At 56.9% G+C, this 16,284-nt stretch overlaps 1 protein-coding gene across 3 annotated transcripts in view; it reads right to left on the bottom strand.

The window, feature by feature from the left end:
* GFRA2 (GDNF family receptor alpha 2) overlaps nt 1–16,284 on the bottom strand; it is an 80,123-nt gene that overhangs the window by 62,956 nt on the left and 883 nt on the right. The window contains exons 2-3 of one of the 3 annotated variants that reach the window (XM_015586485.1): nt 11,150–11,464; nt 6,570–6,653 (exon numbers count right to left, since the gene is read on the bottom strand). The exons of 1 other annotated variant lie outside the window; for it this stretch is intronic. In XM_015586485.1, the coding sequence (XP_015441971.1) occupies nt 6,570–6,653; nt 11,150–11,464 (399 nt within the window). The remainder of the gene's footprint in view (nt 1–6,569; nt 6,654–11,149; nt 11,465–16,284) is intronic. One more of the 3 variants, XM_015586492.1, reaches the window with a different exon arrangement.

Consider the following 16,284-nt stretch of genomic DNA (forward strand, 5'->3'; position numbering starts at 1 on the left):
CCTCCATCTCCAGTCGTCTGCAACCCAAGGGGAGAAGGGGTTGGGGGCACAAAGGCTCAGAAACTCCCTCAACAGAGCCAGGGAAGGGAGGGGGCCCCCCAGGCATTCAGCAGAGCTGAGCCAGACGCAGTTCTACCCCGCTTCCCCTGGGGCCTCTGAGGCAACCTTCGGGGGGCCGTGAAGCTCTCCCTCACCCAAGGGCAGCTCGAGTCCCCCAGCCAAGCAGTCACCCTGAGCTCTGAGCAGGAGTCCTCAAGGGGGCAACCCCGAGAAGCCAATCTCCCATCTGCCATTCAGTTTCTTCTGATACCAGCAGGCTCAGTAGCTGCGTGGTTCCTTCCATGCCCCAAGCTAGGCCAGGACTCGGAGCCATGATGCTGCCAAGAACGCCATTCCCAGATCCCACTGTCTCCTCTTCCAAAACGTCACTGATTTCCCAACACTGCCAAATGCAGCCTCCCCTGGACTCTTGGGGCACACTATGTCTACACCGCCACCAAAAATATACCACCTAGTGGGTGTCTAAATGAATGCCTGCACCCCACTGGACAGTGAGGACATGGGTCTGGTTCATTTTAAAGCTGTGTCTTATGTGGAACACACTGAGCACCCAATGTTTGCTGAACAAACCATGTTCCTGCAGACACAGCCCCAGCCCCGCCTCCTCCACAGGTGCTATGAGCACCTAGCCAGGACTGCCCTGCCGCTAAGCCTCAGGCGCTCCTAAGATGTAGCACGCACAGGACGTCTCAGACTTGCTGGGACCTCCTTGTCACCTATCCTCATGCACATCCAACACCTCACACTAAACGCCGGGCCCCTCCAATCCCTGACGGTGCCACCCACAGCCACAACTCAGGGCTCCCGTGCTCCAGCATCACGTGAGATGCTGTGCATGTGTCATTGCCAATCCATGCAGGCCGAACTGCTCCGTTTTACAGATGGTAAAAATGAGGCTGGACGGGGTCAATTGGCCCATCCTGTGGTCACCCAGCTAGTAAGGCAAGGCCAGGATTTGGAGCTAGGACCAACAGGCCTCACAGCCCACGCTCCACCCACCATTCCAGGACCTTCTTGGAGTTGTATTAGGGCACAGCACTGACACGGAGACCAACACCCGCAATCCCAGCACACAGCGGTGAGCGCATGATGAGGGACAAAGCGCTATGGCACCAAGGGGCAGGGTGCTGCTCACCTCTCAGGGGCCATCTGCAGGGCTCCTTGACAGGAGTAGGGCTCCCTCCTCTCCTGAGACCCCAAAAAGGGGACAACCAGAGCCTCCAACGAGAACATCTCTGGGCCACTCCTGGCTTCATCAAAACGAGACGGCCCGCCCCAAAGGCTTGCTTGCCAACTGAGGTGGGCACCACCCATCTCTTCTTCCTCCAACCCGCGAAAGGCCCTGAGCCCAGTCTCTCACCAGCTCCATGTGTCCCCACCCAGTCACAGTGCACCAACAAAGGCCATAGCAGCTCAGCAGGAGCCCTGGGGTCCTACTGTGCCCTGAAAATCGCCTGGTCACCTCCCACTCCAGCCCCCACCCCTGGTGGGAGGTGGCCTCACGTCACCAAAAGCATGTGTTTCCCAAATGCCAGGCTCTGGGCCGGCCCTGCCCTGCCGCAGCCTGCCATTCGACCTGGAGAACTAACTCCCTAGGAAGTGTTAATAGTTCCATGTGTTGGTGCGATATCCCAGGCCCTGGGCCAAGCACGCCCCTGCGGGATCCTATCCAGTCCTGACAAAACCCTGGGAGGTAGGGGTTTCTGTCAGCTCCACGTTATGCGAGAGGAAACGGGCTTGGAGGTGAGGCGCCTGCTGAGGTACATGCTGGGCAAGAGCAGAACCAGGACGTGAGCCTCCACTTAGGTCTGTACCATCTCCCTGGGCCTTAGTTTCCCTTTCTGTCAGAAGGGATGGGCCCAGATGATCTCTAAGTTCCCTTCCAGCTGTAGAAAAGACATGTTTGCCTAAACATGTTCTACATCCATGCACCTGGCAACACTTGCACTGGACACCGGAGGCCCTGAGGCCCAGCCCCTCCCCAAGGATGCCGAGGCAGCGCCTGTGATGGCCAAGCAGGAGCCACCTGCCTGCCGCTTCTCCCTGTCCCCACGGCTGTGAGGAAAACCGCTGCCTGGCCCACCAAGGCCCTCTGTCCTCACCTCGTTTCAACATGTTCTACACCCATGCACCTGGCAACACTTGCACTGGACACCGGAGGCCCTGAGGCCCAGCCCCTCCCCAAGGATGCCGAGGCAGCGCCTGTGATGGCCAAGCAGGAGCCACCTGCCTGCCGCTTCTCCCTGTCCCCACGGCTGTGAGGAAAACCGCTGCCTGGCCCACCAAGGCCCTCTGTCCTCACCTCGATGGCCAGCCGCCCTCCCTCCAGGTGCACGGGCCACTTCCACTTCCCTCGCTCCGATGTCGCCCCTCCACATCCCGTCTCTGCCTGGATGCGCTCTTCCTGCTCGAAGAAGCCTTTCTCTCCTCTCTCCACCTTGTTCCATCCTCCCCTGCCTCCCCAGATGGGACCAGCTGGGATTCAGCAGTCACAGGGTCACAAACACCTGGGGACGACTTTAGCTCTGCCACCCCTGCATCCCCTCTAGAAGCCACCCTGCCTCGAGTAAACATCCTTGGCAGAGAGAGGATGACTCACGGTCACTCTTCCTATACCCACGGTCTTTGAATCCTCCTCATCAACCCTGTTAGCAGGTATCACACTCACATTTGACGAATATAGGCACTACTGCTCCAAGGCCATAAAGGACAAGTCAAGATTCAAACCCAGGACTGCATGGCTCAAGGCCCACACGCCTCCCATGGACCAGGTGGGACCGGGTGCGTGTGGTGCACTAACCACTCGTTTCATCGTGTTTCCAAGGGTAGTCTGAGTTGCTAGAAATGGGATAAACCTCACTTCTCCACAAAATCTCCCTTCTCATCTGTAAAGCTAGGGAAGGACCTCAGATGCTTCCCACATTACTGTCACAGTGCTTCAGGGCAGACCCAGACTATTCTCCTCCCGGCCTTGAACTTGGGACTAACTAGACACCAGGAATCTCAGGCCCAGTCACTGAATCTAGGGCCTGTGTCCTAACTGGGCAGAGAGGAGGGGTGGACAGCCCTTTCCCCAGGGACTCTGGAGTCAGAGAGCGTTGAGGGACTCCTGGCAGCCTTCTTTGCCAACAGAATCCCAGGAGGACTTTCCAAGAACTCCAGCAGAGAAGGCCAGAGAGGAAGAAGGACCCACGTTCCGGGAGGCCCTGCACCAGAGCCCCGAATTCTCAGACAGTAGATGGTAAAGAGGAAGTAGCAACTGAGCTCCACAGATATAACGGCACCCTTCTCGGGGTCCGGAGGTCCCAATCGAGGGCAGTGTGGCCTAGGGGAGAGCCGCCAACACTTCACGCCCTACCCCCGGCTTTTCCGTACCGAGGTGGTAGAGAGGTAGCATACAGCCAATTACGGGTGTGTGGAAGTGGAAGGGTCTCAGCCCTACAAGGAGGCAGCTTTATTATCCCAAAGCATCAGTGCAGGATTTGGGTCACTCAGGCAAGACTTTCCCAGCCAGCAAGCTATAGGCGGGTGACCATGTGCCCAGATACTGACCCCTCGGCCCACAGGGCAGCCAGGCAAGGGCCTGCGATCGCCCGAGCTCATGTGACAGAAAAATACTGCTGCTGTCTGGGACCCTAATGAGTGAAGGCTGGGGAGCACTGTTCCAAGCCCACGTCTTCCTCCTTCAGGAAGGAAACGTAAGAGAATGCACTGGAACCCAGGCCTCCCAGCTCTCCGTCCCGCCTTCTCCCTGCAGAGCCCGCCACGTGGCCGGGCCAAGGCCTCCCCACCCTGCCATGTGGTGGAGCCAAGGACTCCCCAGCCAGCCATGCGCCCAAGTTTCCCACACAGAGCCACTTATGTGCCAGCTCTAGGGCTGGTCTGGGTGGAGAAGGGCCGACAGGGGCGATGAGAAGGGACCTGCCACAGACCCCGAAGCCTGGCCCTCACTGTGGTGGGCAGTCCCCAGAGCCTGGGTTTCCAGGGTTGTCTGTGCCCGGTTACATCAGGGCAGCAGTAGAGGAAGCTGATTCAGTGAACTCCAGTCCCAGTCAGTTCCTCATTTGTCTTGTCAACATCCTTGTCCCACAGAGTGTCAAGTTCACTCCATAAAGATTTTCTGCTGAGAAGATACTTAATGTGAGTCTAGGAAGCAGCAGGGGCTTCCCTGGCTAAGGTGAGGACCTCTGACCTTCAACCTTCAGAGAGCAAGCCAAAGCCCTTTCTTTGCTGGAGGTCAACTCAGTGGCACCCGCCCATGCAGCCGTACTGAGCTACGGGTAGGGTGGGAAATGGGTACATCAGGGCCACGAGGGCACCCCCACCATTGTACCTACATGCCAACGGTATCTGCCACCCGTGTCTGTGGCCCCGAGCACTGTCTCAAAGGCGTGATCCAAGGTGGATTTCCATCCAAAACAAATCAAAGAGACCCAGGTCAGCCCCTTACCCAGCGTAGCCTTGTCAGATGGGCGAGGCTTACCACGTGTTATCACAGTGTCCACAGGCAGAGCCGGAGCCCAACACCTCTGCGTCACCCCGCTAGGCGGCGATGACAGAGAGAGCCCGGGACAGGGAGCTTAACAGGAACCCTCCACTCCATTCCCCACCGCCGCCAGGGCCCCAGGGCACAGGGCCGTGCCCACAACGGGCACCCTTTAGTCCACACCTCCTTCCGCATGGGGGGCCAGGGTTTCTGCCACGTGCACATCATCCCGTCTCAATGCCTTAGACGTGCACTCTCAACAGGAGAGAAGGGGACCTCCCCCAATGGAACAAAACTTGGTTCTTGCTTCGACAAAGAAAAAAAAAATAGATATTACAATGGTTTATGGCCCTACAAAACTCGATCTCATCTGACAAAATTTTACCCCCGGCATTTGCTACGAACTGAATTATGCACCTGGAAGAGCCGTAACCACCAACGTGACTGGATTTGGAGAGAGGGCTTTTAGGAGGTAATTCAGGTTAAATGAGGTCATAAGGGTGGGGCCCTGATCCAATAGGATTGTGGCCCTATAGGAACAAGAAGAGATCTCCCCCTGCCCTGTCCCATCCCACCCCAGCCTATGTGGAGTCAGAAGGTGGCCGTCTGCAAGTCAGAGAGAGAGCTCTCACCAGAGACAAAACCTGCTGGACCTTGATCTTGAACTTCCAGCCTCCAGAACTGTGAGATAATAAATTTATATTGTTTAAGCCACTCAGTCTATGATCTTTTATTATGACAGCCCAAGCAAACTAAGGCAGTATTTCTTTAGTTAGAGGGAATTAAGTTTTCTCCTTAGGCGGGGTAATAATAAGAAAAAAAAGTTTGAGCGGCATTGTCCTAGAGAATTCTTCATCTGAAAGGACTTAGGGTTTTACTGGAGAGTCTTTTGTGTCACCGTTCAGAGTACCGCTTCTCAACTGGCAGCACTTGTACCGTCTGGCAGTGGCTGGAGACATTTTGGGTTATCACCACTTGGGGAGGGGGTGCTACTGGCATCCAGTGGGCAGAGGCCAAGGACGCTGCTAAATATCCTATAATGCACAGGACAGACTGTTCTTTCCACAAGAATTACCCAGGTCAAAATGTCAATAGTGGTTTAGGGCAAGAAAAACTTCAGAAGGCTTCAAATACCACAAAACCATCCAGACGCCTGGGGCCCCATACACCGGGATCCCCGGGAACAGCCACCCTGCCACCTTTGAGCACCAGTGGTGACTCCAGGACGAGCTCACTCTCAGCCCCAACAGAGCACTTCCAAAGACCAGAGCCCCTCCCCAGTGCCAAAGCAGGGGCAGGCTGCCCGCTGGTCCCCCCAGCGACAGAGGGAACAAGGCCAAGAAGGCAGAACCAAAAAACTCATCGGGCTCCTACATGTGGATCACAGCAAGTAACACTGGAGCTCAACCTGCGCCCCCTCACTCCCCAACGCAGGCGAAGTGGGAGTGGCCGGGGATCAGAGCCCTCCCTCACACCCCTCCTCGGTGGGGTGCAAGGAGCGGAGCCCGCAGGGGAGGGGGGACCCAGAATGAACAGCAGCGACACTAACGGCAACGACCACAGCTAATGCTTCCTGAACGCTCACCCGGCAGCACACTGAGCTCTTTACCACCACTGGGTCCTTCAGACCTCACGAACCATAATGCAGGTTCTCTCTCCATTGCACAACTGAGGAAACTGAGGCACAAAGAGCTTGGGCAGCTCCACCAAAGTAAAAGAGCCCCAAAGCGGAAGAGCCGGGGAAAGAGAAAGAAGAACCCAGCAGGACAAGACAGGTGACAGAGCAGGAGAGTGACGTCAGGATTCAGGCTGAAGACCTGCTACCCGGCAGGCTCACTCCCATAAATGCCGTACTCCATGTACAGCCCTGGGGGTGGGTGCTATGGCTCCTTGTTTACAGATGAGGACCTGAGGCTCAGAAACGGGAGGGGGCCTGCAGGACGCCTGGGCCAAGCCCAGGGCTCGATCCACCATGCCGGGGACGAGAGCAGAACCAGCAAGGCCCCGGCGCCAGCCCACTTACCTGAGAAGATCGAAGCAAGCCTGAAGATGTCCGAGAGGCGGGAGGTCGCCGGCTCGTAGGGCGAGGCCTCGTAAAACTCCTCGCCTGCAAGAGAGAACAGCATCAGGCACAGGTGCCCCTGCCCAAAGTGAAGGGGCAGGTGGCGAGTGAATGTGGAGCACGTCACATTCACGTCACAAGCCAAGAATGTCCTCTTGGCTTCCCATCATGGGGGAGTTATTTCCTCCAGCTAAGGTCCCCCAGAGCAGGCTGGACTGCTGAATACCTCTCCCTGTCTCTCTCTCTCTCCTCTCTCTCTCTCTCTCCTTGTCTCTCTCGCTCTCACTCTCTCTCTCTCCCCCTCCCTCCCTCTCTCTCTCTACCTCCCAGCACGACCAGCCCTCTTCTAAAGACCGCTAAATACTTCTGGGAAGAAGGCACAGGGGAGGTGGAACCATGAGAACCTGAGGAAGCCCAGGTCCGATCACTCACTACAACATCCTCGTTTCACAGGAGAGGCCCCAGAGACGTGAAGCAACCTGCCTGAGATCACACAGCTACTCACGGCAGGGCTAGAGCTGGACTCTGGTCTCTCTGCCTTCATTCCGGCACTCTCTCCCATCATACCAGGCTGGCTCTGCCCCCGACCGCTTGAGGGGACAGAATGTCCTCTTGGCTTCCCATCATGACACCAGAAGAATCTGGCTGGAGGGCTAAAGGTCAGCTGAGCAGAGGCCTGACGCCTGGCTCCTGTCAGCCTGACCCGCTCCTGCACCCCCTACCTGTCTCGCCCACCCCTGCTGCTTCTCAGACCTCTCCTGAGGCTTCGGGTACACAGAGGCCCGGCAAAGGAAAAGCAAGGGAGTGACAGAAGACAAATGGCACAGGGCTGCCCTACAGACCCCCTCCACCTCACCGGACTCCCGCCCCCTCTGCCAATGCCTCTCAAGAAAGGAAATATCCTCCTGAGACATTACCATGAGGACAGATCAATGGATAATCACTCAGGCTGTCTGTGTGCTGGAGGGCGGGGGGCGGGGGGACAGCGATGACCCGCCCCACACAGCCATCTCCCACCTACCCAGGGCCCGGCTAAGGGAAGCCCATGGGGGTGGCCTCCATGGGGGCCACTGCAGGAAGGTGCCAGCCATCCAGAAGCGGGCCTGAGAATCCACCTGTGGGGGACCCCGTCAGCAAGGCCTGAGGTCACCCCAGAGACTGGGACTGGAGGTGTAACCAGCCCTCTGCTGGTGCACAGAGCAAGGCATCTGTCTGCTATAGCAGCAGACCCCCAGAAAAGGGTACAGACCCCCAGAAAAGGGTACAGACCCCCAGATAACACAGGAAGAGCACTGCCCCTGGAGAAACGGCCTACCCTTCACTTTACCTCAGCAGCACCCCTCATGGCCTGCAGCACCCGACATACAGCCTTGTGCACACTGGGCGTCCCAGGGGCATTTGCGATCGACTTGATCCAAATGTTACTCATTCCCTCAGGCCTGTCTCCAGCCCCGCCCCGCTTCTCCCTGGGGCTAAGTGATCCATGTCTTCCACTCTACCCACCAGCCCTGGAGAAACTCCCTGTGGTGGGATCACCAGCCAGTGCAAGCTGTTGAGGCCAAATACCATAAGACTGTAGCAAGCACTTTTATAATAAAAACGGTGCTACACTGTGCTTTCCACAGGCCAGCCTTACTGAAAGTGCTTGAGATGTCCTAACTCGTTTAATCCTCTTAATTTCTCTCTGAGGTAAGCACCATCAGTCTCCCTATTTTATTGATGAGGAACTGAGGCACAGAGGCGCTAAGTAACTTGCCCAAAGGTCAAGTGGCAGAGCCAGGCTTCAAACCCAGGCAGATGGCGACAGAGTCCAAGTACTTAACCATTATGAATGCTGTCTCCAAAAATAAAGTGCTATTGAAACCGAACTGTTCTCACCCAGGTACTGCTGTAGTTTAATTCTTCACAGGGTCAGTATTCTGCCATCTGGACCGCTCGCCCAGAGTGGGCCCTGTCCTTCCCTATTGCATCTGGTGTGACTTTGCACCTGGGTACAGATCCGCAAGTATGACTGGCTAGGGGGTCTCTGAGGGAAAACAGCCCCTCCTGGGACTGGCTGGGAGGGGCCCACCCTATTTAGGTCAACAGAATTCACCAGCGGAAAAGCCGAAGCCTGGCCACTCGGGCACCCTCGGCAGCCAGGCTGAAGCCAAATCAGGACATCAGGTTCCTGGGCCACATGGAAGAGGCCTTGACTTTTCACATTTGAAGGACCAGGGTGACCCTGAACTTCAGCGTCACTTTTGGAGAAGGCAAGAAGCCTTGTCTCAAGTCCCCCATGCAGCCAACAGTACCAGCCCCACCTGTCAACACCAGCGGCGATGGTGGTGGTGAAGATGGAAGGGGAAGATGGCCCAAGGCGACAGGACCTCCCCCAGGTCAGGGGAAAGGGGCTGGATGAGGAGTTCAGGGCCTGTCCCGCCACTGGCTTGCTGTGTGCCCTGGGGTACCACCCCGCCTCCCTGCACATCGGCTTCCCCATCAAACTGGGGGCGAGACCAAATACCTCCAGATCCTTTCCAGTGGGAACTGTCTAGGAGCTCAGTAGACACCACATTGTTGCCACCACGAGCTCTTTCCACTTGCTGAGGGCCGCAGCCTCAGGAAGAGAGAGAGGTGTGGGGCCAAGTCTCCAGGGGGCTTTCACCCACCAGCCAAGGAGAAGGCCAAGGAGAAGCCCAGAATCAAAGTGCACACCCACACAAGCCTCTCCTCTCCCAATCCCCCCACCCCACCCAGGCCCACGCCAGGTTATCAGGCGTTATTAAGGAATAGGGAGAAAGTGCTACGGACCACTTCCGCCACACTATGAATAATTAACTCTCAGGTAGATCCTCTCACTCACAGGAACATTACCTGCTATTAAAAGGCCTCTCAGCTTCCCCTGGTCAGCCCTGGGCAGAAACTACCTCTGCCCCACAAGACCCAGGGGGAGGGGATTGTGGGATCCTGGAGTGGGGGAGGGTTCTGAGGAATGAGGAAATCAGGGGATCTGCTTTCCTAGATGGGCCCAGGGGTAGGGCCTCCCAGCCTGCTTGCTGGCCGGCACAGGGACCGACGGTGGCTCCTTCATGCTATCACCCTCTGAAGCGCATAGTAGGTGCTTAACAGATGTTCGTTGGGTAAATGAACCAACAAACCATCTCAAGACTTGGAACAGCGCCACAGGGAAGTCCGCAGCATAAATGCACATTATGCTTATTATTATCATGCAAACGCCTCACTGCCTTGGCTACAATCAGAAAGTCTTCCATGCTCTGATGCCTGACGTCAGAGGGAGCCCACCAGATGCGAAGGTGCTCAGGTGGCCCACCTGGCTCTTCTGGCTGGCAGTTCTTCTGTCCCCTCCCCCGTGCATTCTGCAGCACACAGCAGCCCACCCCAATCTACTGCCCGATACCCCTTGGATTAAAACGGCAGGCTGCGGGAAAGAAAACAAGAAACTAAACAACCCAGCTCACTGAATCAGGGACCTTAATTTTCTGTGCACTACAGAGTCAGCCTGGGGCACAGACAGCTCCTATGTCACAGAGAACAAAGTGCATGGGCCCCTTTCTCTGCTCACCTCTGGCTCTAGGACTTGAGGTTGCTAGAAACGGGAGGAACGACGACCTGATTCATGAGGAATCACTCTGTCATTAAAGGTGGTGATAACTATTAATAATTACATGCATGGCTTATTCCTATATTCAGGGCACAGTTGAACCACCTTGGGCCATTGGTCGGGAACCCCTCGCTACCGGCCTCCGCACCTGATCCATTTCGTCCTTCCTTCCAGCACCCGAGACAGGGCTGCTCTTCTGATCCAAGGCTAAGCCCTCGCTGGGCCCTAACCCACCTCCTCTCCTCTCCCAGGCACTGTCCGCAGAGCACCCCTCTCTCTCCTTCACCTCGGCCCCTCCATCGCTACTGCCGAACCTTAGAATTTAAGCTGCTCGTGCTTCTCCACACTCTAATCTGCCGGGGGAGGAAATGAGGGGGAGGTGGTCTTGTGGGGCGGGGAGTTACAGATTCTGCCTTGAGAATGGGGACAGTCCTGCTGCCCTCCCACTGCTCCAAGGCCTATTGAAAATGCCTAAGCCAGTCAAGGGGCCCGAGCCATCTGAAGGGCAGGCCTCCCGGGAGAGCGGGAAGGGCCAGCCCGCAGGTGGGTGCCCAGGCAGTAGGGGTGGCGGGCTGGCGGGCTGGCAGCTCAGCTCTGCACACGCACATCTGCCCTTCTCTCCTCTGTTCTCACTCCTCCATCTGCCCGAGACTCTTGCTTCACCTTCTCCTGTGACCGCTTCACACGGTCATTGGTCCTTCTGTCCCTGGTTTCCTTCCTCTCCCCCGACCCCTGCTCCGCACTTCTTTGTCCAGCCTTGTTCTCCTCCCACCACCTCACCCTCTCTTCCTCGGCTACCCTCCTGGTTGGGCAGCTACTTCCTCTGGGTTCCAGTTTCCCCCGGCAGGGAAGGATAGAGAGCTGGATAGTTCACTCCATTACTTAGTCCTCCCTCTGAACCGCAGCCCCCACCCACCCCTCCCCCCGCCGGGCTTACCCTCGGTCAGCCCCAGGTGGATGCTCCAGTAGATCTGCAGGCACTGAAGCTCCTTCTTCATACCCCGCTTGCAGCGGCAGTCGTACAGCGGGCTCTCCTGGAGGACCTCCAGGGCCGCCTGGCACTCCTTGTTGGCCAGCATGGTGTTGCGGTCCCTGCCCGCCAGGCACTGCCGCAGCGTGCGGTAGCGGGAGCTGCAGTTGGATTCGGCGGCACACAGCTCATTGGCCCGGACACAGTCCACTGGGGGGCGCCAGCCGTGCAGCTCGGGGCCCTGCAGGGAGGAAGGGCTGGCCAAAGAGCGGAGGGTCTCGTCTGGGTGGTGGGGAGGGAAGACAAGCATGAGTGAGGGCCGCCACAGTCTCCCACCCAAGATCAGGGCTGGGGGTCAGGCCCTCTGGAACCTTACACCCATGTACTCCAAAGCACATCAAGGCCTACTCAATGCCACCTTCCCCAACACAGCAGGTCAGAGGGAGGGCTGCTGGTCCCAAGACACCAACATCCCTCCTCAACCCCAAGGAGAACTCAAGCTACCATTCTGCCCAGGCTCTACCAGATTATCTTCTGGCTCCGCCCAGACACCCCTCGGCATCCATCCTGGACCCGGAAGCAAAGCACAGTAACACCAGAAGCCCCTCAGTCAAGACCACAGACTGTCTAAGACGCCAGGAGGCCAGAGAAGAATGTGACAGCCTCGGCAGAGAACTGGGGGCTGCAGGGCCTACTGGGGTGTGCAAAGGGAGGATCACGTTCATACTCCCCAGGCCTCCTATCAACTTCAGTTCCAGCCCGAGGTCCACGGAGGCACTCATCAAACGTAAAAGGAGCAACTAATTAACTGTGGCAGAATGTCAGGACCTTAGGTGCCACAAAGTCCAGCCCTTCGATTTTGCCCTGGGGAAACTGAGGCCCATAGAAGGGAGACGACAACTCAAGGTCACACACGGGCTGAAAAGGCCCCTGGGACCGCTAACTTATTCATTTTCAGTTACTAGACTTTCAGAGAAGACCCAGAGACAAGCCTGACCTGGGAGTGGGAGGTGGCCGGCCACCACCTGGAACTGTGTCTTCCACTATCCCCACCCCAGCCCCTGCGGCCAAAGCAAATGCCGTGAGCAAAACTGAAAACAACTGCATTTCCTCCCCCACCCCTCTTTCTCTCTGTCACCTCCCGTTGCTCTTTCTCTCTTTCCTCTCTTCCTGTCCTCCCTGAAACTCTCTCACCCTGTCTTTCTGTTTTTTCACTTTTTTCTAAAAGCCAAATAATAAGTCAACTGCAGAAGGGAAGCGCGCTCCTCCTTGGACCTATCTCGCACGTGGAGCCCGGGTCCTCCAAAAGTGAACAGGCAGAAATCGGTCCTGCCCGCTCTGTGCGTCCCTCCAGAGTGCCCAAACCCCAGTCCGCAGGAGGTGGGGGGGGGGGGCGGTCAGGGAAGAAGATTCAGGGGTGAAGGGCAGGGAGAGGCCTGCTTGATCCTTTCAAAATCAGGCTCCCAAAATGATTTCCTCTATGATAGACATCTTCATGGTCTCCCTGTCCTCTCCAAGCCCCTCACTCCAGATGCTGCCCCACAAAAAGCCCAAACCGTGGCCTACAGCCAAGAATGCCTTTTCCAAGACCCCAGGAGTGATCTGGGAGGCTTCCGCCACTCTATCCTGCCCCAAAACATAATACGATCCTAGGCCATTAAGTCCCCCGATCAGAATCCCACAAAATCCTCCCATCTCTACCGAGAACTGCCACTTCTCACGCCTTCCCCCCAGGAGGCCCTGCTCAGGGGGAACTTCCGCAGGGAGACAGCGACACCTAGAGGCAGAGCGCTGCACTGCGAGCCCGTCCCTCGCGAAAGAGCCACGGAAGAGAAAGGGATTCATTCATCGGCTCCTAGAGGAACTTAGGCCTATCCACAAGGAGACTAAGGCGGGGCGGGAGAGGTGGGGCACCTGGAATGGGAAAAGCCTCCGGGGGCCAGAGCAATAAACATTTCCTTCAACCACCGACCATACATCAACCTCTGAACAGGAGAACTGAAGACTGAGACAAGACCAGAGAAGCAGCCAGAATGGAGTCCCAGCATGGACAGTGGGGAGCCGTCCACCGCCCAAGTGGAGGCAGTAGCTTTATTTCCAGGATTCGGTAAATTCCTAAGTCCCTGAGCAGGACTCAGTGCATCTGGGCCACCCAGGAGCAGCTGAGCCCACTCGGCTTCACTTGCACCTGCTGCCCCCACCTAGCCAGCCAGCCAGCTAGAGCCTTAAGCCCAACCCAGCCCTTGGCCTTCCACTGACTTCATTCATCCCAGTGTCCCAGAAGCCTTCTCCCCTCCCACCTTGACTGTGCCTGAGGTGGACTAAGAAAGGGGCACCCTTGGCAGGCTTGAGGATCAGAACATTAGCCCAGAAGATTGGGGCAATAGGACACTTACCCTGCCTGCCCTACAGGTGGGGTCTACAGCCTAGGGTTGATCTTTACAGAACTCTGGCTCCTGTGCCAAAAGTAAGGGCTTTCCCCATCCTGCCAGCTGGCACATGTGACTGGGGCAGAAGGTGCTTGGTAAGAGACACTCAGCAGGAGATGCTGGTGGATCCTCTCAACAAACTGCCTGACTGCCACCTGTCCATGACCCCTCTTGTTGGCATCATGACCCCCAGAAGCAATCAAGCCCAGCCGGAGAAAGAAATCATGACAACTCAGGGCCAAGAATTCGAGGAGAGAAAAGGTCTGAAGGTATCCTGGTGACGTTTCCGAGTTCTAGATCAGGAGAAAACCCAGATCCAGCAAGAAAAGACACACGGAAAAGCTTCTAGAGACGTGGAGGACTGAGCGGCTACATAGAGCTACAGCCACCCTCCTGCACTGAGTGTCCCACAAGAGATGGGATGCCAGTGGGAAGTGGGCCCTTGACCCACCCAAGTAGCTTTCCCCATCTCATTGTCTCCCTGAGCGTGTCAACACTGGAGGTCAGGATGGCTGGCTGGAAAGGCCTCTCCACCCCCAGACTTCACTCAAGAGCCTGGAGAGGGGCACACGAAAGGCCTTGCTCCACCATGCCCCCAACCAAAGCTCCAGGAAAACCTCTCCCCCAAGTGGAATTTCCAACCAACTCCCAACTGTGGGCTCCTTGCCAGGAAAGGGGCTGGGGCTAAACTTTCCTTAACACCAACCTACCCTTTCCTTCAGGCAGGGCTGGCCTAACGCAGAGCCTTTCATTGTCCTGTGGTCACTCAGTTAACCCCTCACCCAGTCTTAGAAACGGGTTTTTCAAGGGAAAGGAACTGAAGGGCTCTGACCAAAACGGCTGCTGACCCCACTCCTCACCACTCAGCCACCAGGGTCGCAGACACTGGGGCGAGCGTCTCTGACCAGCACACACTCTCACACCCACCCCTGTACATGCACCATGAGAACAGAGGAAGTGGACTCCTGAGCTGGCCCCGCTGGGAAAAGCCTGCCAGCAACATGGGGGTCTGGGCTGAGGATAACTGAGGGGCCCATATCACTATCCTCCACTCCCAGGCCTCAGAAGGCGTCCAGGCTTGGGGGTCCCGCGGGCCTGGGGTGTATGTGTACAGCTCAGCAGCGTGAGAGCCGACTGCTAGTCCACTAAATATAATTTCCTTTTCTTCTTGACCCCAGAAAGCTAGGTTTTCAAACCAATGGGAGAAAAGGTCAGGTTTTATAACAGCCCCTTCAGAATGAGAATCTACTTGCAGAGAGCTGCCAAGAAGGGCTGCAAGATCTCGGTGGGCCCAGAACACCCACCCAGCTTCCTCCCTCAGCCCCTACCATGCCAGAGAGAAGCTGCTTCTGGCTTAGGGCAGCAGGATGGTGAAGGCCACACCTTAGAGCAGGGCCGAGCCCCCTAGGGAATCTCTTGCCTGGGGGAAGAAGAAGAAGAGCAGCTGGACAAAGGGCCCAGGGTCTGGGCCAACACTGACTGGAATCCCCTGTCCTAGTCAGGAACCTACTTATTAGACCACCCACATCTTTCTGAGACCAGCACCTACCTCCCCAAGCCTTCCTCTCTCCCCTCCTCCAGGAGAAACAGGGTGCACTCAGGACCCAGCTGGGCAGCCTGGCTCACCACTAGCTACGCAGTAAGCCAGGGTGGCAGGAATAGCACCTACACGAAGCAGGTGCACGTTTCTTACACACACACACACACACACACGCACACACACGCACACACCCACAACCAGCTCCCTCTGGAAAACCCGCTCCCTGACAGCAGCCTTGCCTGGGACTCCCAGTCAGCACACAGCCTTGCAAACACTGTCTATTCCTCCACTCCCAGAATGCTCTCTCTAGACCCACTTCCCAAGCAGCTGAGATTTCATATAGCGTCAAAGAGGACAAGGGCTGGGAATTCTGGGGGGGAAAGAAACTGCGTGGGGTCAGGGGCACCAGGCAGCCCCTCCTCCTTGCCCTTGGGGGTTTATGGAATTAGCAGTGGTCTTTGTTCCCATCCTGTTTTTTCATCACCCAAGGAAGCAAACTTTGGCCTCCCTCCTCTTCCCACCAGCTACAGGGTCCTTGGCCCCCAGAGGTGAGGAAGAGGAAGCTGTGAGCACTGCTCACAACCCTTCACCCCTGCCCACCCATCTGTCTGGGCCTGGGTGGCAGGGAGGGCAAAGGCTGGGGAGAAACTTGAAAAGTGTTCCAGGGAGTGGAGCTGCTGGAAGGGGTTCAGGGAGTTGGAAAAGGGGTGCATTTTCCAGAGGCTGATTGGCAGGTGGGGGATGGCTACCAGTGCTCCCCACACAGATGTCCAAGCAGGAGCTCCCGGAGAAAGCCATGCCCTCCGCCACGATCGACTCGAGGAGCCAGGAAAGGTGGAATTGGCTGGATTTTTCTCTCTCGACGCCGATCCTCTCCCCTCCCTCCTCTCTTCCAGATCGAGAGTTGGATTTTTTTTCCTTAAGTTGCCACAATTTGAACCCATTATTTTGAGGAAAATGAGTGCTATCACTGCATGCGAGTAACGAGTATGTGTGTGTGTGCGCGTGTGTGTGCGCGTGCGTGTGTGCGTGCGTGTGTGCAGGATGGCTTGGGTGTTCTAAGTCTCCTTCTCGATCCCGCCGCGTAACCAGCCAGCCGCGGCTCCCGCCCTCCGCCTGCAGCCCCGCGCCGG

The sequence above is a fragment of the Pteropus alecto genome, unplaced genomic scaffold (assembly GCF_000325575.1).
Source record: "Pteropus alecto unplaced genomic scaffold, ASM32557v1 scaffold160, whole genome shotgun sequence".
NCBI lineage: Eukaryota > Metazoa > Chordata > Mammalia > Chiroptera > Pteropodidae > Pteropus > Pteropus alecto.